Consider the following 23,121-nt stretch of genomic DNA (forward strand, 5'->3'; position numbering starts at 1 on the left):
ATACACCGACAACACAATTTTGCTTGCTGAAAGTGAGGATGACTTGAAGCACTTACTGATGAAGATTGAAGAATACAGTCTGCAGTATGGATTACATCTCAATATAAACAAAACAAAAATCCACAACTGGACCAATAAGCAGCATCATGATAAATGGAGGAAAGATTGAAGTTGTCAAAGACTTCACATTGCTTGGTTCTACAATCAATGCCAACAGAAGCAGCAGCCAGGACATCAGATGACATACAGCACTTGGCAAATCAGCTGCCAAGGACCTCTTTCAAGGGCTGAAGAGCAAAGATGTCTCCTTGATGACTAAGGTGCACCTGAGACAAGCCATGGTATTTTCAATTACCTCATATGCATGTGAGAGCTGGACAATGAATAAGGAAAACCAAAGAAGAGTCAATGCTTTTGAGTTGTGGTGCTGGTGAAGAATGCTGAAAGTATGATGGACTGCTAAAAGAACTAACAAATCTGTCCTGGAGGAAGTGCAGCCAGAATGTTCCTTGGAAGCAAGAATGGCCAGACATCGTCTCACCTACTTTGGTCATGTTTTCAGAGGAGACCATTCCCTGGAGAAGGATGTCATGCTGGTAAGGTGGAGGGTCAACAAAAGAGGGAAGGCCCTCAATGAGATGGATTGACACAGTGACTGCAGCAATGGGCTCAAGTATAGCAAGTACAGCGGAGCTGGTGCGGGACCAGGCACTGTTTTATTCTGCTGTGCATAGGGTCACTATGAGTCAGAGATGACTCGACAGCACCTAACAACAACAACATCATCACTACCATCTACCACTTGTCTGCTAGTTTGTCATACTGTGGTGGCTTGCATGTTGCTTTGAGGCTTTAAGCTATGCCACCAGTATTGCAGCAGGGTTATCCATGGTGGACAAGTTTCAGTGGAGCTTCCAGACTAAGTCGGCTGGGAAGAAGGACCAGGCCATCCACTTCTGAAAAAACTGGCCACTGAAAACTTTATGAATAGCAAGGAAACACTGCCTGATACAGTGCTAGAAGATGAGTCACTCAGGTTGGAAGGCACTCAAAATGCAATTGGGGAAGTGCTGCCTCATCAAAGTAGAGTTGACCTTAATGACATGGATGGAGTAAAGCTTTCAGGACGTTTGTTTTCTGATGGGGCATGACTCAAAATAGGAAGAAATAGGTACAAACATTCATGAATAACTGGAACATGGAATGTATGAAGTATGAATCTAGGACAACTGGAAGTTGCCAAAAAATGAAATGGAACACCAAAAGATTGATTTCCTATGCATTGATAAGCTGAAATGGACTGCTACTGGCCATTTTGGATGAGACAATCATGGTCCACTACACTGGGAATGACAAATTGAAGAGGAATGGCGCCTCATTCATTGTCCAGAAAAACAATTCAAGATCTATCCTGAAGTGCAATGCTGTCAGTCATAGGATAATATCTGTAGTGTAATGAATTACATGGTATGGGTTTTCTAGTCATAGTCTTTATAACTCCCACTTTGCCATGAGCAACTGAATAGCTGTTTGTTAAAGTCATACACCTGGGGCAGCACAAAGTAATCTTCTGGGAAAGTTCACTCTCTCTTTCAGGTGTGTAGAACTCTGATGTTGGGACTGGTTGGTTTTGCTACTCTGCCAAGCTCAAAATGAGCCCTACTACAGGCAGAAGGAATCTCTCCCCATGGGTGAGAGGGACTGCTGGCTAAGAGAAACTGCTAGCAGAGAGGGACTGCTGGCTGAGAGAGACTGAGCACAGTCCTGAACTTGAATCATAGCCTGTTACATTCCTAATAAACCCCATAATCCGTGGGTTCCATTTGGCCACTACAGCAAACTGTCAAACGCAGCAGAGAGGTGGTGGATGCCATGAGAGGGACAGTTGATGTCAAGGTTGGTAAGAGGGCTGGAGGCTGACAGCATGTCTGGCCTCATGGGAACAGGCCTTGGGCTGCTGATGTGATTCTGTCCTCCTCTTGTGATGTTAGAGGAGGTCAAAAAATGCCACCTCCTTGTCCCTTTAGCAATATCCATATCCCTACAAAGAAGACCAGTTAATATGACTGTTATTCAAATTTATGCACCAATAACTAAAGCCAAAGATGAAGAAACTGAAGATTTTTATCAATGTAAAAATCTGTATGCATTGGGCAAATCTGCTGCAAAAGACCTCTTTCAAGTGATGAAGAGCAAAGATGTCTCCTTGAAGACTAAGGTGCACCTAATCCAAGCCATGGTATTTTTCAATCACCTCATATGCATGTGAGAGCTGGATAATGAATTAGGAAGACCGAAGATGAGTTGATGTTTTTGAGTCGTGGTGTTGGGAAAAATGCTGAAAGTACCATGGACTGCTAAAAGAACTAACAAGTCTGTCCTGTAAGAAGTGCAGCCAGAATGCTCCTCAGAAGCAAGAATGGCCAGACTTCAACTCACCTACTTTGTTTGGCCATGTTGTTAGAAGGAATCATTCTCTAGAGAAGGATATCATACTTGGTAAAGTGGAGGGTCAACAAAAGAAGGGAAGGCCCTCAACAAGATGCATTGACACAGTGACTGCAATGATGGACTCAGGTATGGCAGGGATCATGAGCCTGGCACAGAACTGGGCAGTGTTTCATTCTGTTATACATAAGATCACTATGAGTCAGAGAAGACTCGATGGCTCCTAACAACAACAACATGCAGTCTGAAATCGATCAAATGTGCAATCAAGATGTATTGATTATTACAAATGATTGGAATGCAAAAGTTGGAAACAAAGAAGAATCACTGGTAGCTGGAAAATATGGCCTTTGCATTAGATTGCATGATAGAGTTTTGCAAAACCAATGACTTATTCGTTGCAAAAACTTTTTTCAACAACATAAAGACAGCTATATACATGGACCTTGCCAGACAGAATACACAGAAATCAAATTGACTGTAATTTGTAGAAAGAGGCAATGGAGAAGCTCAGTGTCATTACTCAAAAGAAGGCCAGGAGCTGACTGTGGAACAGACCATCTATTGCTCAGAAGCCAGTTCAATTTGAAGGTGAAGAAAATTAAAACAAGTCCACGAGAGCCAAAATGACCTTGATTACATGCCACCTGAATTTAGAGACCATCTAAAGAATAGATTTGAGGCATTGAACACCAATAACCGAAGACGAGATGAGTTGAGGGATGACATCAAGAATATCACATGTGAAGAAAGCAATAAGTCACTAAAAAGACAGGAAAGGAGGGAAAGACCAAAACAGATGTCAGAAGAGACTCTGAACCTTGCTCTTGAACAAAGACTAGCTAAAGCCAATGGGAAAAAAATGATGAAATAAAAAGGCTGAACAGAAGATTTCAAAGGGCAACTCAAGAAGACAGTATAAATTAGAATGAAATGTGCAAAGATCTGAAGTTAGAAAATCAAAAGGAAAGGATACAGTCAACATTTCTCAAGCTGAAAGAACTGAAGAAAAAATTCAAGCCTCAAGTTGCAAGATTGAAAGATTTTATGGGCAAATTACTGAATGGGGCTGAGTACTCTAGGGGCTGAATGATGCTGGAAGCATCAAAAGAAGATGGAAGGAATACACAGAGTCACTGCACCAAAAAGCATTGGTCAATGTTCAGCTATTTCAGCAGGTAGCATATGAACAGGAACCAATGGTATTGAAGGAAGTCCAAGCTGCACTGAGGTAATTGGCAAAAAACAAGTTTCAAGGAATTTACAGAATATCTATTGAGATGTTTCAACAAATGGACACTGTTCTGGAGTTACTTACTTGTTTATGCCAAGAAACTTGGAAGACAGCTACTTGGCCAAATGACTGGAAGAGATCCATATTTGTGCCCATTCCAAAGAAAGGTATGTGGAAATTATCAAACAGTATCATTAATAGCACATGCAAGTAAAATTTTGCTGAAGATAATTCAAAAATTGTTGCAGCAGTATATTAACAGGGATCTTCTAGAAATTCATGTTGAATTTGGAAGAGGATGTAGAACTAGAGATATCATTGCTGAAGCCAGATGGATCTTGGGTGAAAACAAAGAGTTCCAGAAAGGTATTTGCCTTTGTTTTATTGATGATACAAAGGGATTCAACTGTATGGATCATAAAAAATTATGGATAACATTGCAAAAAATGGGAATTCCAGAACACTTAATTGTGCTCATGGAGGAACCCATACATAGACCAAGAGACTGTCATTCAAACAGAACAAGAGGATAAGCCATACTTTAAAATCAGGAAGGGTGTGAATCAGGGTTGTATACTTTAACCATACTTATTCAATCTGTATGCTGAGCAAATAGTCTGGAAAGCTGGACTATATGAAGAGGAAGGCAGCACCAAGATTAGAGGAAATTTATTTATTAACAACCCGCAACACTGCAGATGACACAACTTTTCTTGCTGCAAGTGAAGATGACTTGAAGCATTTAATGATGAAGATCAAAGACAGGAGTCTTCAGTATGAATTATGCCTCAGCATAAAGATAACAAAAATCCTCACAACTGAGCAAATTAGCAACATCACAATAAATGGAGAAAAGAGTAAAGTTGTCAAGGATTTCATTTCAGTTGAATCTACACTCAACACCAATGGAAGCAGCAGTCAAGAAATCAGGCGTCATATTTGTTCTGGTTACCTAGTGCCGCTCTGACAGGAATATACCACAAATGGGATGGCTGAGCAAACAGAGTTTATTCTCTTACAGTTTGGAGGCTTTAAGTCTGAGTTCAAAGTGCCAGGCTCTAGGGGCTATGTAAAAGCACCTCAAATTTGGGCTTCAGCTCTGCCTCCTGCTGGCCCACCAAAGCTAGAGGCCTCTCTTCACTCAGGCAGCTACTGGCTGCTGAGGCTGACAAGCCGGAGGTCAACAGATAAAATGTCATAGTCCTGATGTTACCAAACCACACGGCAGTTCATTGATTCAAGTCCACTGAAAGTCCCAGGATTGGCAGAGCATGGCAGGCTACTGAACAACAACATGACTACATGCAGGGTTCAAGCATGCCATAAGTTAGAGACCATTCCCCAAGGTTTCTCCTTATATACAGGAAGCAGACCACATCCCTAAGGCAGCTTCTCAGCTGCTCACAGTAGATTCTACCATGAAGCTGATTACCATTCTCATCATGCGGAATACTACATCCAGCTGCCCAGCCAAGTTGACACACAAATTTAACTACCACAATATTGCATGGGGAAAAAGTGCTCCAAAAGACCTCTCTAGGGTGTTAAGGAGCAATGATGTCACTTTGAAGGCTAAAATGTGCCTAACCCAAACTATGGTATTTTCAATTGCCTCTATGTATGTGAAAGCTGGACAATGATTAAGGAAGACCAAAAAACAGTTGATGCCTTTACATTGTAATGTTGGCATAGAATACTCAAAATACCATGGACTGCCAGAAAAATTAACAAATCTGTCCTGGAAGAAGTGCAGACAGAATGCTCCTTAGAAGCAAGAATGGCCAGACTTCATCTCAGCTACTTTGGTCATATTGTTAGAAGGGACACATCCCTGGAGAAGGATATCATGCTTGGTAAAGTAGGGTATATTGACAGAGAACTTCCAGAGGTTCCAGAAGTTCAAGCTGGATTCAGAAGAGGACATGGAACAAGGGATAGCATAGCTGTTGTCAGATGGATCTTGGCTCAAGGCAAAGAATACCAGAAAGATGTTTACTTGTGTTTTATTGACTATGCAAAGGCATTTGATTGTGTGGATCATGACAAATTATGGATAACATTGAGAAGAATGGGTATTCCCGTGCACTTGATTGTACTCATGAGGAATCTGTACCTTGACCAGGAGGCTGTCGTTCGAACAGAACAAGGGGACACTACATGGTTTAAAATCAAGAAGGGAGTGCATCAGGGTTGCATTCTTTCTCCACACTTATTCAATCTATATGCTGAGCAAATAATCCGAGAAGCTGGACTATATGAAGAAAAATGTGGTATCAGGATTGGAGGAAGAATCATTAACAACCTGAGATATGCAGACGATACAACTTTGCTTGCTGAAAGTGAGGATGACTTAAGGCACCTACTGATGAAGGTTGAAGAATACAGTCTGCAGTATGGATTACGTCTCAATATAAAGAAAACAAAAATCCTCACAAGTGGACCAATGAGCAGCATCACAATAAATGGAGAGAAGATTGAGGTTGTCAAAGAGTTCACGTTGCTTGGTTCTACAATCGATGACAACAGAAGCAGCAGTCAGGACATTAGATGACGTGTAGCATTGGGAAAGTCACTGTATCAAGTGCTGAGGAGCAAGGATATCTCCTTGAGGACTAAGGTGCGCCTGACACAAGCCATGATATTTCCAATCGCCTCATATGCATGTGAGAGCTGAACAATGAATAAGGAAGACCGACGAAGAGTTGATGCTTTTGAGTTATGGTGCTGCCGGAAAATGCTGAAAGTACCATGGACTGCTAAAAGAACTAACAGATCTGTCCTGGAGGAAGTGCAGCCAGAATGTTCCTTGGAAGCAAGAATGGCCAGACTTCGTCTCACCTATTTTGGTCATGTTGTCAGAAGGGACCATTCCATGGAGAAGGATGTCATGCTTGGTAGGGTGGAGGGTTGACGAAAGAGGGGGAGGCCTTCAACGAGATGGATTGACATGGTGGCTGCAATGATGGGCTCAAGTATAGCAGGGATTGTGGGGCTGGCGCGGGATCGGGCAGTGTTTCGTTCTGCTGTGCATGGGGTTGCTATGAGTCGGAAACAACTCGACGACACTTAACAACAACAACAAAGTAGGGTCAACGAAAAAGGGGAAGACCCTCAACTAGATGGATTGACACAGTGGCTACAAGGACGGGCTCAAGCATAGCAGAGATTGTGAGGATGGTGCAGGACTGGGCAGTGTTTGTTTCTGTTATACACAGGGTCGCTATAAATTGGAGCTGACTCAACAGCACCTAATACCCACCACCACCAAACTACCATTGTTAGTAGTAATAGTTATTTGTAATCATTGTTAAGAATGATAATAGCTACACCTATTATTTGTGATGTGAAAGGACTATATATATATATAGTATTTAATTTGATCCCTTGACAATCATAATAGGATGTTTATATTGTGCTCCTTTTACAAATGTGGAAATCGTGGCGGTTAAGTTTGTGTGCCCACTTGGCTGGGCCTGGTTGAGTAGCTGGGCAGCTGGATGTAGTATTCCTCATGATGAGACTGATAATCAACTTGATGGTGGAATCTACTGTGAGCAGCGGAGTAGCTGCCTTTGGGTGTGTGGTCTGCTTCCCGTATAGAAAAAAGAGCTTTGGGAATGGTCTCTAGCTTATGACACGTTTGAACACTGCATGTAGCCATGTTGTTGTTCAGCAGTCTGCCATGCTCTGCCAACCTTGGGACTTTCAGTGGACTTAAATTAATGGCCTGCCATGGTTTGGTAACATCAGCACTATGCCTTTTTACCTGTCAACCTTGGGCTTCTCAGCCTCAGCAGCCAGCAGCTGTCTGAAGAAAGAAAAGCCTCTAGCTCCAGTGCGCCAAGAGCAGGAGGCAGAGCTGAACCCCAAGGCTGAGGGCTTTCACCCAGCCCCTAGAGCCTGGCACTTTGAACTTGGACTTAAAGCCTCCAAACTGTAAGAGAGTAAATTCCTGTTTCTTCAAGCCCTCCCATTTGTGGTATATTCTTGTCAGAGCAGCACTAGGTAACCAGAATAGAAATGAAGGCTCAAAATTAGAAATCTGCCCAAGGGCCAAAACTTCAAACTGTTGACATTAGGAGTCATACTGTCTGTGAATGACTTCACTATGTTTTGGGTCTCTCACCAACATTTAGTCAATAAACATTTGCCAAGTATTTACTCCGGGAAAGGTACGGTGGTAGAAGTTGGGATTAAGTAAAATACAGTTCTTCCTGGTCTAGTGGAAAATACCAAGTGGGAAGCTGCATAATTAAGTTATAAATATTATATGTAATACAGGGCTCCATAAATCTTTTGAAAACCAATTATCTACTATGTGAACTAAAAAAAAAAAAAAAAAAAAAATTAAGAATGGAACATATGCTTGAACATATTTTGAATTTTTTCTGATGAATAAACATCATTTTTTTAAATCTTCATAGGAGAAATAAGCTAGTATAATTTTCTTCTTTTTGTTAAAAGACTGTCTCTCTCTCATTTAAGAGAAAACCAAAAGAAACTATAGCAAAATGAAGTTCTTTTTAGAAAGTTATTTCACATTAAACCAATGATAGATACTAAAATGTTTTTCACCTGTTAACTATAATTAATCTGTAATACACAGCAATCATATTTAATGCCTAAAACAATCTGGCAAAAAATGTTCCACTAAAAGTATAATTTCATAACACATATCACAGCTAAGTGCTGACCTCCAGTGGTCATTTTGAGACCAACTATAACATTAAGGTTTCTGAATTACTTTTCCATTATACCCACTTCTCACTTATCAACATAGTTAAATTCCAAAGATGAAGTCATTATGTTAAATCAGTGTTATGCAACATTTGGGGACCATGTCCTGTCTTTGGGGCCAGTGTCCCCTTGTCTCTCCTCACCCAGTCACTCACTGCACATTGGATGTCCCTGGCACACCTTGGGATATGAGTTTAACCCCTTCCCTATCACCACAGAACCCACAGGGGCTAGGAGTAATGGTGGTGGGGGGGGTCAGGTGTTGCATAACTCTCACTGCCTTCCCTGGGTAGGGACCCCACTCATCCTCCATCCACCCTGGCCCTGCAGCCCATTTGGCCCCTTTCTCTTCTCACTGCTTATTCCTGCCTAACACCACAGACCTTCCAGGCACCTTTAGGCCCTCACTCAACCTCCCCCTGTGTGCCATGACCTCACATCATCTTGCCATTGCCCTGCATCTTCTGTGGCCAGATCAAGACATCACAGAGGAATGGGAGCAGGTGTCCCATGACCTTCACCATCCTTCATGTAGCCTGGTCATCACCAGGGCCTACAGTATACCATTTGTGGTGGCCTGCAGAGGGCACCCCAGCCTGGTTGTGGCCCCATGTGGATCCTGGACCATTAGAGGTACCACCTGTTAATTTTTTCAAAGTTGTTCGAAGTGCAAAATGTTGGATAAGGAGATAGTCAATAAGCAAGGAGTAGGTGTACTGAGGGAGTTCTGGTAGCATAGTGCTTAAGGCACTTGACTGCTAACCAGAAGGCTGGCAGTTCAAACCCACCAGCCACTCCTTGGAAGGAAGATGGGGCAATCTACTTCTGTAGTGATACTGCCTCAGAAACCCAAGGAGGAGTAGCTATGAGTCAGGTCTGACTCGACGGCACATAACAACAACAACAACAGGTATACTGAACTTTTTCACTATTATTAATGACAAACTTTTTGTTGATAAAAGTCAATCTATATTTTTCCAGTAAGTTTTAAAATACAAGCATACCTTGTTTTATTGCATTTCACTTTGTTGCAAAATAGAACATACAGTGTATTTTTTCAAATTGAAAGTTTGTGGCAACCCTACATCAAGCAAATCTACAGGTGCCATTTTTCCATCAGCATGTGTCACATTTTGGTAATTCTCCCAAATTTTTAACATTTTCATAATACTATTGCAATAGACTATAGTATAGTATAAATATAACATTTATATGCACTGGGAAACCAAAAAATTTGTGTGACCTGCTTTATTGTGGTATTGGCTTTATTGCAGCAGTCTGGAATCAAACTTGCAGTATCTGCAAGGTATGCTTGTACTTAAAACAGTGCTTTTTAGTTTAAAATATTACTACACAGTGAAAAATCTTGGTATCTGTGATAGATGGAGCTGTGTGTCAACTTAGCTGGACCACAATTCTGTGTGGTTTAAGCAGCTGTGAAGTGGTTATTTCCATGATAGGATCAGATGTATATGTTTTGAGCAGCCAATCTGTTGAAAGGGAGTTTCCCAGGGGTGTGGCCTTCTTATGGACATCCTGGAAAAAGAGACACTCTTCTGTGGATCATGATTCTTTTGTGCTGCCTACAACTGTCCATGAGCGAACAATCCACCATTCGGCCTGGAGATCTTGGATTCGTCATTCGTTGGAGTCAACAGCCAGTATACTACCTGCCAACTTTGAGCTCCTCAGCCCCTGCAGCTGCAAGAGTCGGGAAAAGCCTCCAGTTTGACGTTTGATCCAAGAACTTTGGACTTGCCAGCTTCTGTAAGTGTGTGAGCCATTTTCCTAAGATAAATTTCTCTTTCTCTATATATATAAGCTTTACTGATTTTATTTCTCTAGAGAACCCAGTGTAACACAGTATCAGTTCCAGGATAAAATCTCAGCTTTTTCTTGCTAGATGACTTTGGGTAAGTTACCAAACTTCTCCATACCTCAGTTTTCAAAGCTACATAAATGGCATATTGCAGGATTAGATAAAGATTAGTCATTGCTATTGTTAATTTAGCACTAATCTGTAACAATATCTCCTTCTATGGAAGATTCTTAGTACTCATTCTCCCTAAGACTTTCAGAAATAACAGCACATTTCAAGCAACCCACACAAGTCAAACATCAAAACCACAGCCAATGTAGAACATATTTTGCTTTGCTTTTTAATAAAAATTGATTTCTAAAATTTCATTGGTTTTATCTGGAAAGGGATAGCTTTGTGTACTATTCATTGTCTTGCATTCACTGAATAAAGCCATCTTAAGAAGAAATGCAATTATCTCTATAAAAACTCCATTATTATATACTTTCAAGAAAGCTCTACAGGATTTTACAGGAAAAATAACTTAGAAACTGTAATTCAAATTTCCCTCTCACACAATTCTGAATCTTTCAATAAATCAGAAATGACAAGACTGCAAAGTTGCCAGGATAATCTCCAAACTCCTAAACTGGTATCATCAGAAAATACTGTAGCTCTATATACAACTTTCATAGTTGCCTTACATATTCAATAAAAAGTTAATTTGTTACAGCTTTCCATTATTTTAGAGCAATTCCAGATAAGGCCTAACAGGACTCAGTATCTTCCAGAATGCATCTTCCAAGGGTAACATTCCTAGAGAACTGATACTGGCATTGGATCAGCTGAAAAAACATAGTTTGCAACTTAACTTTACAACCAAAGAAGCACTTCTATCTTCATGGTTACTTCCTGTTGTTGTTAGTGCCATCGAGTCGTCTCCGACTCACAGCGACCTGATATACAACAGAACGAAACACTGCCCAGTCCTGCACCATCCTCACAATCCTTGCTATATCTGATATATATACTTCCTAGATAAACTCATTTGAATTATTTTCCAGTTCCAATTAGTCAATACATCCCAATTCTTTTCTTGAGGATATTGTTTTATTTTTAGCTATTTTACTGTCATCTTACTTTTTACATTTTTTTAAAAATTACATTAACAGCTACAGAAAAATGCAATATCAAAGTAATCTGAATTAAGAATTAAGATTTCTGGAAGCTAAGAAACACTGGGAATACAAACAAGTAAATATATTCATTTGTCTGCTAAATCAGTGTTTATTTGTGATACATATTTCATGCTAATCATACTTGAATAATGAGAGAAATTCCTAATTTAACAATAGTTGACATTCTTCAAATAATTATTGTTCTTGCTCTTTACCTCCCTGGTTGACTGATCATATTGCTAATCAATGTGAAATGATATTGACTTCTCATGTCAATTGGAGGAATTTGCTACATATGATTAATTAGCTTTACAAGGGTATTACTAGCTAATTTACAAGAAATTGTGAGGAGTGTGTAGTGTCCTGAATTGATCAGAGTAAAAGAAAATTAATTGTTAAAGAATCATTTCTTAATTCACTTATAATTATTTGCACCACTGTCCAATGCTCTGCCCTATATAATTACACATTTTTAATTGTACATTAGAGCAAAACTAATTTATTTAACTATCCCTATTTATAATTAAGTAACTCTAAGGCCTATATCCAAAATTTTAAATTTGAGTACTGTTCTAAATTCCCATCTTTGAAAATTGTGATTCTTCCAAATTTTAGCTCATCAAGATCCTGCAATTAATATATTAATCCTTAGATCTTACCATGGCTTTAGCCAATTAGAAATTCAGCCAATTTAGAAATTTCTCAACTGAATGAAGATGTATCATATTATTTTCCCAAAAAATACTCTCTAGTTAATCTGAGTGGTATAGTGTCTAAGGCATTTGACTGCTAACCAGAAAGCTGGCAGTTCAAACCCACCAGCCACTCCTTGGAAGGAAGACTGGGCAATCTATTTCTGTAGTGATGCTGCCTTGGAAACCCAAGGGGGCGTCACTATGAGTTGGATCTGACTCGTTGGCAGTGAATTTGGTTTTCTTGGTTTGCCACTTCTAAATCACTTTTACTAACCTTTGCATATAATTTGCATAACTGCCACAGGTCCATCATTTATGCAAATCCCTATATTTTTCCAAATGGAAAAGAATTGGAGAGAAATGGAGAAAGTCATCTCAGCTTTACCCTCTTGTCTGAATGGAGCAATGATCTAGTATATACAAATTTTATATTTCACTTCAAACCAAAGCGTATCAGATGTTTGGGTTTTTTTTTTTTTTTTTGGTTTTTTGTTGTTGTTTTTTTTTCCAATTACAGACATCATCTCTACAACCAAGATGTAAATTTTATTTTCAAAGTTCAAACAAGCCAGAAAAAAAAAAAAAGAGAAGAAGAAGAACAAATTCCATAAGGAAAAAGAATGAAAAATGAAAATGGAAAAGAAAAGGAAGAATGAGTTTCAACTACTGTACCTAGTAGCAGGTAAACGAAATAGTCCAAGTCCTTGACTTTAAAGAATTTATTAAGCACAAACACACACTCATGGATACACACATGGATGTATGCAGGTACAAATTCCACCACTTTGGTTTACATTTACTCTTCTTTCCATCAAGTATCTATGCTCCACTCATCACCCCTCATTAAGGGAACATTTATCTTGATTCTTCATGGGAAGGGCCAAGCCTTTCCTACTCTCAACCGTAGTATCTTGGGGACAGTTCAGGTAGAATATGTAACTCAGACCTAACCATTCCCCTAGCCTCAGTGACTCATTCAAGTTGAGTCAATCAGACCAATCAGAGACAATCCCAGGCATTTTGTGTGAATGACTTGAAAGAGGCCATAATTCTTTCCTACTATGCTTGAAGACAAGAGGATTAGATTGTTAAGGCTGAAGCCATGGCAGTCATTTTGCTTCCATGAGGGAAAGAAGGAAGCCACCAGAGGACACCATGAAGACCTTAAATGAGAGATGAAAGAAAACCACAACCAGAGAACACAGTGGTGGATTATCCAATAAGCAAGGTAAGCACAGACTTACTTGTGCTTATTTACTCACCTATAGCAAACAATTTCACATGAGTTCCACCACATCTTTTCTGTGATGAAAAACATGGAAACTTTTCACTATAGGATTAGTAAGTAAACACAAGTAAGCCCATGCTTACCTTGCTTACTGGGTACTCTGTCCTTGTGAGGGACTGAAAATTTGAAAAGAAGCTTTGATTTCTGTAGAATGGTGCTATAGCATTGGGAGAGAGACATATGCCAACCATATCTAGAAGCAGAATCTTTGATGTGGTGAAAAAATGTGAAATTGTTCACTTCAGACTAGTAAGTAAGCACAAGTAAGTTTGTGCTTACCTTGCTTATTGAGTAATCTAACAGAAGGATAGCTTGAGAAGTCTGGACTTAGCCATTCCTAAAGCTAAGATCTGCTTCTGGACCTCTTAAATTATGTGAACCAATGAATGTTCTTTTTTTAAAGCTATATGGAGTTAGAAAGAGTCTTAATTGATAAATCGAGACTCTGATATCCTAAAGATGATATAAAAAATACACAAGATAGGCTTCAACATAATAATGCAGTGCTCAACTTACGATGTATTCAAGTTACAACCAACCACACTTACAACCATCTGGTTTTTTGGAGTTGTTTTTATACATCTTATCGTCAGCAATACACACTACATATAATGTTGCAGTGCATAATTTGCTGATGTTATCAATCTCAGATGTTCACTCACAGATGTTCAAAGATTGAATTTATAAAGATGCTGATAATAAAAGGTAATAATTATGAAAGTTTTTTTTTTTTAAGGTACTCAACTTATGTCAAAACTGACTTATAATGGAGTCATCAGAATAGAACCCTGTCCTTAGTCAGGGATTACCTGCACATAGAAGTTCAACTGCTCACCTTCCCTTAACAGTACATACCACATGTGTTTTTCTTCATATTTCTGATGCATCTCTCATGGGGTTTTAGTAATGCACTATTTTAATATCATGGTAAAAAAAAATTTAGTCAATATAAATCTGATGTATCACATAATAATGCTGTTCATATGCATCATTACATATATGTTTTTAAATCCATATAACAATCCCATGAAATAGATACATTTCATAGGTTAAGAATAAAAATTTAGAAAGGAAGACTGGGCAATCTACTTCCATAAAGATTTACTGCCTCAGAAGCCCAATAAGGGTTGTTGTGAGTCAAAATTGACTCTATGGCAGTGGGTTTTTCTTTGGGTAACTTGGCTCCAAGACCTCATAGCTAGTAAGTGGTGGGGCCAGGTATTCTTTCCATTGTTATCTTTCACAATTCTTTTCAGCACTCCACAAATACTCCTTATCTTGAAAAGCATAATTGCCTATGAATGCAAACAGACATAAGCATTAAGGTCCATTAAACTGAGGAATGTAAAACTTTAAAAGAGTAAGTTCTTACCTAAATCAGTATCTCGAATTCCCATATACAATTCAAGCAGGTCATCAACCTTTTTAATTGCCATTGTTTCAGATTCAGATGGCTTTATAAAAAGAGAGAGAAAGAAAATATTATCTTCTTATAATAATTTTTTTTTAATACCACAATATACACAGGGGCAAACATGATGCAGAATCAATCCATGGTTGTATACTTCAGGTAATATTAATGGAGACATACCTAGAATCTGCTCTGTAATTCAGTATAAATCAGTACAGTTAATAATTATTTAGCATCAGCATTAAGTGTTATGGATTCAATCATGAAAAGTCAGCAGACACCATCCCAAGTAGCTAATAATATACTTGAAGAAGAAGAGACAGACATGGATGTAAATAATTATGTAATAGTAATAAGATGAATCTTAAATATATATAAAAAGTATACAGGCATCACATGTATGAAAGCAAATATAAATCTCTAAAAATCAAAAGGGTTTCAGAAAGATAATGATGTAAAAAAAGGCATTTTCAAAGATGAGCAGTTGTCCAATAAGCAACTGAGGGTACTTCAGGCAGAAAGCAGTAAGTCTCAGCTATGTTGCAGAGCCTGAAAAAAAGATTATCACATGCTGCAGGGATTGCAAGAAGTCCTGTGTGACTAGAAGACCAAGTATCAGACAAGACTAAATAATGAGGGGTCTTACATACCATAAGGAGCTCTGATGAAGCAGTGTTTAAAGCATTCAGCTGCCAACCAAAAGCTCAGCAGTTTAAACCCACCAGCCTCTCCACAGGAGAAAGATGAGACAGCCTGCCTCCATAAAGATTTATAGCCTTGGAAATCCTATGGGGCAGTTCTACTCTGTCCTATAGGGTCACTAGGAAGAAAGAAGGGACAGTCCACTTTAAAAAAATTAGCCACTGAAATCCTCATGAATACCCATGAAACAATGTCTAATAGAGGGCCAGAAGAAGAACCCCTCAGGTTGGAAGACACTCAAAATACAACTGGGGAGACTTCTGGTAAGATGGAGGAATAGGCAGACAAGTGACACAAACCCTCTTCAACAAAGAAAAGAAAAACCATTTGACAGACTTAGAGACGATAATCCTGGAACCTTGAGCTTTGAGAAAGAACTATGCAAAATAAGTGGATTAGGCACCAACTAGTGGAAAAACCTGAGCGAAAAGAGTGAATACAGAGATGGTCGGAGCTGTGGACTATCAGCTACTCTGATGGGACCAACAGCCTGAATATTTCCAGGTGGTGCTGGGACTTGAGAATTGACCTAAAGATCAGCCCTGGTCACCAAGGCTGCAGGAATGACTGCACTGGAGGCCTATGACTAGGAAGAGAAACAGCAAGGAGGGAGACAACCTGACCTGTGGACTTGCCGCTGTCCAGAGGGCCCAGCCATTTTGATTGTTTACATGTGGCAGCCATTTTGGATATTTAAAGTGACCGAGGGTGCAGCCATTTTGAATGTTTACAAGTGGTGACCATTTTGGATATTTAAAGTGATAGCATTTTCATTCAGATTCCAGGGACCTAAAAATAGGCTGTTTTCCAAGCTTGGCAGGGACATACAAGAGGCTGACAACAGGAAATGAGACAAGTGGTGAGTGTATAAGTGATGTCAACAAGCAAATGAAGGAGCACAGTACCCTGCTTGCATAGATAACATACAAACAAAACAAAGAAAATGAAAATCATGGGAAAGTCACTCCAACATACAATCACCAATTAAATATAAACACAAAAATGTCACAATGCCTTCGAGACAACAGAGCAGCACAGTCTGCATGAAGAAGCAAGATAAAGCAGGAGAAACAAGGGACCAGGATACAGACCCAAAACACATCCCTGAGGAAGACGCAGCACTGGAACTCCTTGATGAGGAACTCAAAAGAATTATATTTAGGTATCTTCAACAAATTGAGAGACAGATCAAGGAAAATGCAGAGAAAACGCTAAAACAATGCTAAAAAGGCAGGAGGCCACATGTTCTGACCTCTCTAACCTCACAAGAGAAAGACAGAATCACCATCAGTTGCCCAAGGCCTATTACTGCAAGGCCAGACATGCTCCCTCCCTCTAGCCCTCTCACCAACCATTCCTCCCAAAGCACCCACCACCTCTCTCCTGGGTTCAATAATTCACTGCAGTGGCCACACCGAACTCATGATTGTGAGGTGTATTAGGGAAGCACCAGGCTACAATTCAAGTTCAGGAAAAGCGCTCAGTCTCTCTCCCAGCACGCTGTCTCTCTGCCAACAGTCTCTCACAGACTCTCTACCAGCAGTGTGTATCCCTTGGTGTCTCTCTCAGCAATGTGTGTCTCTTGCATCTCTTTCCCAGCAGCACATGTCTCTCAGGAGCATGTCCTTCCTCAGCCAGCAGTCAAAGAGAGTTCTGCCTCTAGGAGGCCTCCTTTTGAGCCCAGCAGAGTGGCCAGACCAACCAATCATAACATCAGAATTCTAAACACCTGAGAGAGAGCGGGAACCTCCCAGAACATTGTTTTGTGCCACTCCCAACAGAAATACCCCCGGTGGACAACTTTAGCAATCAGGAGCTCCTCAGTTGCTCATGGCAAATTCTACCTCGGAGTTTACAAAGACTTATGGGTAGAAAAGCCACACTAAGTAATTTACCACACCACAAACAATTTTGAAAGACAATACAAGAACAAAATAACAAAATATATAAAAAATTAGAAATGATACAAAATCTACACACAGAAATCCAGAAGATTAATACTAAATTGTCAGAAATAAATAAGACTTTGAATGAGCAAAGGAGCAGAATTGAATCAATGGAAGACAGAATTAGGGAGATTGAAGGCAAATACCTGAACACTTCTTTGGAAAGGGATAAATCAGGAAAAAAGATCAAAACAAATGAAGAAAGCCTAAGGTTCATGTGGGATACCATCAAAAGGAATAACCTACATGTAATCAGAATTCAAGAACAGGAAGAGACAAATAAAACCACAGAGAAAATTCTTGAAGATTTGTTGGAAGAGAATTTTCCTAGTATGATGAAAGATGAGAATATATCCATTCCAGAAGTCCAATGAACCCCAAACAGGATAAACCCCAAAAGAAAATCACCCACACATATCATCATCAAACTTACCAAAACCAAAGACAAAGAAAGAATGATGAGAACAGCATAGAAAAAACGGAAAGTTACCTACAAGGGGCAACCAATAAGACTAAGCTTGGATTTCTCAGCAGAAACCATGCAGGCGAGAAGACAATGGGATGGTATATATAAAACACTGAAAGAGAAAAATTTCCAAGCAAGAATTATGTACCCAGCAAAACTGTCCCTCAAATATGATGGTGATATTAAGACATTTCCAGGTAAGCAGAAATTAAGGGAATTTGTTAAAACCAGACCAACCTTACAAGAGATGCTAAAGGGAGCCCTTTGGACAGAGAAGCAACAATAACCAACAACAAATGCTGACCATTAACACACATGATGATATAACCCAGGAACCAACCCAACTATGGAAGTATCCAAAGTAAATAAGCCTACAAGACTGTAAGTAGGGAACCAGAGATACCAATTGACAAATGAGGACAACTACAAACCAAAAAGAAGGAAAAAACTGTGTCATCACAGAACTTCTAGATGATAGGGAAGTCAAGACAACTACAAGATAGTATGGACTGTTCTAAACTTGGGAAGAAAACTATAAATCACAGGGTAATCTCAAAGAAATATGATAAACCTTCACATCAAAAAAAGGACCAGCATAAATATTCAGCAAATACTAAAGCAATAGCAATGAAGGAAGTGATAACATGATTCATAAACAAAACGAGCTCAGCATAGAGCTCAGCATGTTTGTTGTTGTTGTTGTTGTTGTTATGTGCCGTCAAGAAAATTATATGCAACAAAGAAATTGACAACATGAAAAAGCACATAACAAAAATGCAGCAACAAGCTCATATTTGCTAATAATTACATATCTGGCAAAGGATTTATTTCTAAGATTTATTGCAGAAGAGTGGATGACCAAACTATGGTACATATACATAATGGAATGCTATGTAGCCCTAAGGGAGCTCTGGTAGCATAGTGGCTAAGACACTTGCCTGCTAACCAGACGGCTGGCGGTTCAAACCCACCAGCTACTCCTCGGAAGGAAGGTTGGACAATCCTACTTCCATAGTGATACTGCCTCGGAAACCCAGAGAGGGGTCGCTATGAGTCGGGTTTGACTTGACGGCACATAACAACAAACAACAACAATGTAGCACTAAAGAATAATGTAGAGTCTGCAAAACACCTCATAATATGGATGAACCTGGAGGACATTATGTTGAGTGAAATAATCAACCACAGAAGGATAAATATAGTATTAGTTCATTGTTGTGGAGGGTCAAGGAAAGGTTTATATATGGAGGGAAACTTTCTTTGTTGGTTGCCAGGGGTAGGAGGGGAGGGGATGTGAGGAAACACTGCAAAAAAAAAGAAAAATGCATTGACTCATGTCACTTTAGTTTTGTGTATTTCACTGTACATACATTATATTTCAATAAAATGCATTTAAAAAAAAAAAAATACAACTGGGAAGTAGCTGCAAGAACCAGCTCAAGCATGGCAATGATTGTGAGGATGGTGCAGAACCGGGCAGTGTTTTCGTTCTGTTGTACACAGGATCATTATGAGTCAAAACCAATGTGACAGTACCTAACAGCAACAATAGGTCACCATGAATCAGAATTCACTCAATAGCAGTGGGTCTGTTCTGGTTTGGATATGCCATGAGAAGGGTTTTAGTCTTTATTATGCAGGCCAAAATGTCCAAATTCTTTTATGGTTACCCCAATAGTAAAACATTTCTGAACACATACCATTATATACTTTTTAATTTTATTTTATTGTATTTTATAGTAGTTCATGATATATATTTTCATCACCTGCCTCGCATTCTTTTGAAAATGAATAGTGTCTAAATAAATTTACACACACACACACATATATATACACATATATTCCCATATTGATATGTTGTTGTTGTTAGGTACCATCAAGATGATTCCAACTCATAGCATCCCCATATGTCAGAACAATTCTGCCCCATAGGGTTTTCTAGGCTGTGATCTTTACAGGAGCAGACTGTCAGGTCTTTCTCTCATGGAGCCACTGGTGGGTTTGAATAGCCAACTTTCCAGCTAGCAGCCCAGTGCTTAACCATTAAGCACACAAATACAGAAATTTTTAAATAATAAAATAATAATGAAATATTATTTTTAAATCAACTTATATTTTATGTATTAAAAAAAAAAAAAAAACTCACTGCTATCAAGTCAGTCTCAACTCATAGAGACCCGTCCTCAGGTTTCTGAGGCAGTATCTCTACAGAAGTAGATTGCCCAGTCTTCCTTCCAAGGAGTGGCTGGTGGGTTTGAACCACCAGCCTTCTGGTTAGTAGTCAAATGCCTTAGGCACTAAGCCACCAGAGCTCCATATTTTATGTACATGTGGCACCAAAACATCTTTGCTTTTCCTAAAAATATTATTTAAAATAATTTTAGTGAAAAACATGATTAAATGTTTTATTATTCTATGTTCAGTTTATATTGATAGTTGGTTTTAAATGTTTTCATAGTTGAAAAAGAAATTGCCCAAAGATGCTAAATACACAACTGCAGGCACAAATAGTAGTGCCTAAGGCATGTGACTGCAACCCAAAGGCTGGCAGTTCAAACTCACCAGCCACTCCTCAAAAGGAAGGTTGGGCAATCTACTGCCATAGTGATGTGGCCTCAGAAATCCAAGGAGGGGTCGCTATAAGTCGGAGTGTGGTGGTTATGTTTTTGTGTCAACTTGGCTAGGCCTGGTTGAGTGGCTGGGCAGCTGGATGTAGTATTCCCCATGATGAGACTGGTAATCAAATCAATGGTGGAATCTACTATGAGCAGCTGAGTAGCTGCCTTTGGGTATGTGGTCTGCTTCCTGTATATAAATAGAAGCTTTGAGAAAGGTCTCTAGCATATGGCAGGCTTGGACCCTGCATGTAGCTGTGTCATTGCTCAGCAGCCTGCTATGCTCTGCCAACCCTGGGACTTACAATGGACTTAAGTTAACGGCCTGCTGTGTAGTTTGGTAATATCGGGACTGTGCCTTTTTTACTTGTCAACTTTGGGGCTTCTCAGCCTCAGCAGCCAGCAGCTGTCTGAGTGAAGAAAAGCCTCTAGCTTCTGTGGACGGGGAGCAGGAGGCAGAGCTGGACCCTAAGGTTGAGGGGCTTTCACCCAGCCCCTAGAGCCTGGCACTTTGAACTTGGACTTAAAGGCTACAAATTGTATGAATAAACTCCTGCTTGTTAAGACCATCCCATGTATGGTATATTTCTGTCAGAGCGGCACTAGGTAACCAGAACACAGAGGCACAAATATTTTGTTGTTGTTAATGCCATCAAGTCTATTCCAACTCGCAGCAACCCTACGTACAACAGAATGAAATATTGCTCAGTCCTAAGCCAGACTCACAATCCTTGCAGTGCTTGAGCCCATTGCTGCAGCCACTGTATCAATCTATCTCATTGAGGGTCTTCCCCTTTTTCTCTTACCCTCCACTTTACATGGCATGATATCCTTTTCCAGGGACTGATCCCTTCTGACAACATGACCAAAGTAGGTGAGATGAAGTCTGGCCATTGCTCTTCCAAGGAGCATTCCAACATTGCTTCTTCCAGGACAAATTTGTCCATTCTTCTGGCAGTCCATGGTGTCTTCAGTATTCTCCATCAAAACGACAATTCAGAGGCATCAGCTCTTCTTTGGTCTTCCTTCTTCATTGTCTAGCTTTCACACACATAAGAGGTGATTGGAAATACCACAGCTTGGGTTAGGCACACCTTACTCTTCAGAATGACATCTTTGGTCTTCAACACTTTAAATAGGGCTTTTGCAGTAGATTTGCCCAGTGCAATACAACGACGTCTGATTTCTTGACTGCTGCTTCCACTAGTGTGGATTGTGAATCCAAGTAAAATGAAATCTTTAACAACTTCAATCTTTTCTCCATTTATTGTGATGTTGTTGATTTGCCCAGTTGTGAGGATTTTTGTTTTCTTTATGTTGAGGTGTAATCCATATTGAAGACTGTAATCTTTCACCTTTAAGTCATCTTCACTTCAGCAAGAAAGATTGTGTCATCTGCATATTGCAGGCTGTTAACAAGTATTCCTCCAATTTTGATGCCACATTCTTCTTCATTCATATAGTTCAACTTCTTGGAGTATTTGCTCAGCCTACAGATTGAACAAGTGTGGTAAAAGGATGCAACCCTTATACACACCCTTCCTGATTTTAAACCATGCAGTATTCCCTTATTCTGTTCAAACGACTGCCTTTTGGTCTATGCACAGGTTTCTCATGAAAAAATTAAGTGTTCTGGAGTCCAAATATAGAGTTCATGAATAGATTGTAAGAAATTTGTATTACTTTTAATGCTGTCATAGACCTATGTTGCTTTGTATCCTCAAAATTTATTAAAATCAACTATTTTATTGCAAAACTATTATTTTTTATTTCCCTGATGATATTACTATAACTTTCTCACATTTTTATTTACATGACCTAATTAATCCTTAAAAGTAATAACAGACACAATACAGAATTCTTGCTTCATTACAGTGAATTGTCTTTTTTGTCTATTTTCAATTGTCTGTGTAAAGCAATAGGCTAATGTAAAGTAACCTAGGTATTTTCTGTATATCTATCTAGCCAGATTATAAATTTATCCTTATCATAATAAGTGTCACTCCTCCTCATATACAACTGGCCACTAATACTTTACCATTCCACCCCCTAAATAACTCTTCATTTTTTCCCTCTTCTCCATCCACATTCTGATTGTTTTGGAACAGCCCTCATCTTTTCTAGTTTGCTAAATTTCATAGGTTGTCTCACTGCCTATAGTCTTCACCCTCCCCAATCCACCCTGGCCAACAACCTACCCTCTAGAACCAAGGGATTTTTAAAAAACACAAAACCAATTACATTGTTCCCAATTCTTACATGGATTTCCATTATCCACAAAGCTCCTAAATCTTGACCTCACCTACACCTCTAGGCTTGTTATGTAAGAACACAGATTTTTGCTTTGTTAGGACTGATTCCATATTGTTGGAAAGACTCCATATTTTTAGTTAAAATGCCATTTAACACCTGGCTTCAACTTGTGTTGTAATTAACTTGTTCTCTCTCTAAGATAAACAGTTATCAGTTCCTGCTGTACCTGTGATCTAAGATAGAGCCATCTGTGTCAATAAAGGTCCCCATGCCCACCATTGTTTTACTCCTAGAACATTCTTCTCCCAATTGTTAATCAATTCAAGTGTCTCTTCTGCTGGACTCTCTCC

At 39.4% G+C, this 23,121-nt stretch overlaps 1 protein-coding gene across 1 annotated transcript in view; it reads right to left on the bottom strand.

Annotated features, from left to right (window-relative positions):
- GIPC2 (GIPC PDZ domain containing family member 2) overlaps positions 1 to 23,121 on the bottom strand; it is a 208,385-nt gene that overhangs the window by 25,369 nt on the left and 159,895 nt on the right. Inside the window, exon 5 of the mRNA XM_007946503.1 lies at positions 14,751 to 14,832. Coding sequence (XP_007944694.1) covers positions 14,751 to 14,832 — 82 coding nt within the window. The remainder of the gene's footprint in view (positions 1 to 14,750; positions 14,833 to 23,121) is intronic.

The sequence above is a fragment of the Orycteropus afer genome, unplaced genomic scaffold (assembly GCF_000298275.1).
Source record: "Orycteropus afer afer isolate SDZICR_OR568_19922 unplaced genomic scaffold, OryAfe1.0 scaffold00164, whole genome shotgun sequence".
NCBI classification, from domain to species: Eukaryota; Metazoa; Chordata; class Mammalia; order Tubulidentata; family Orycteropodidae; genus Orycteropus; species Orycteropus afer.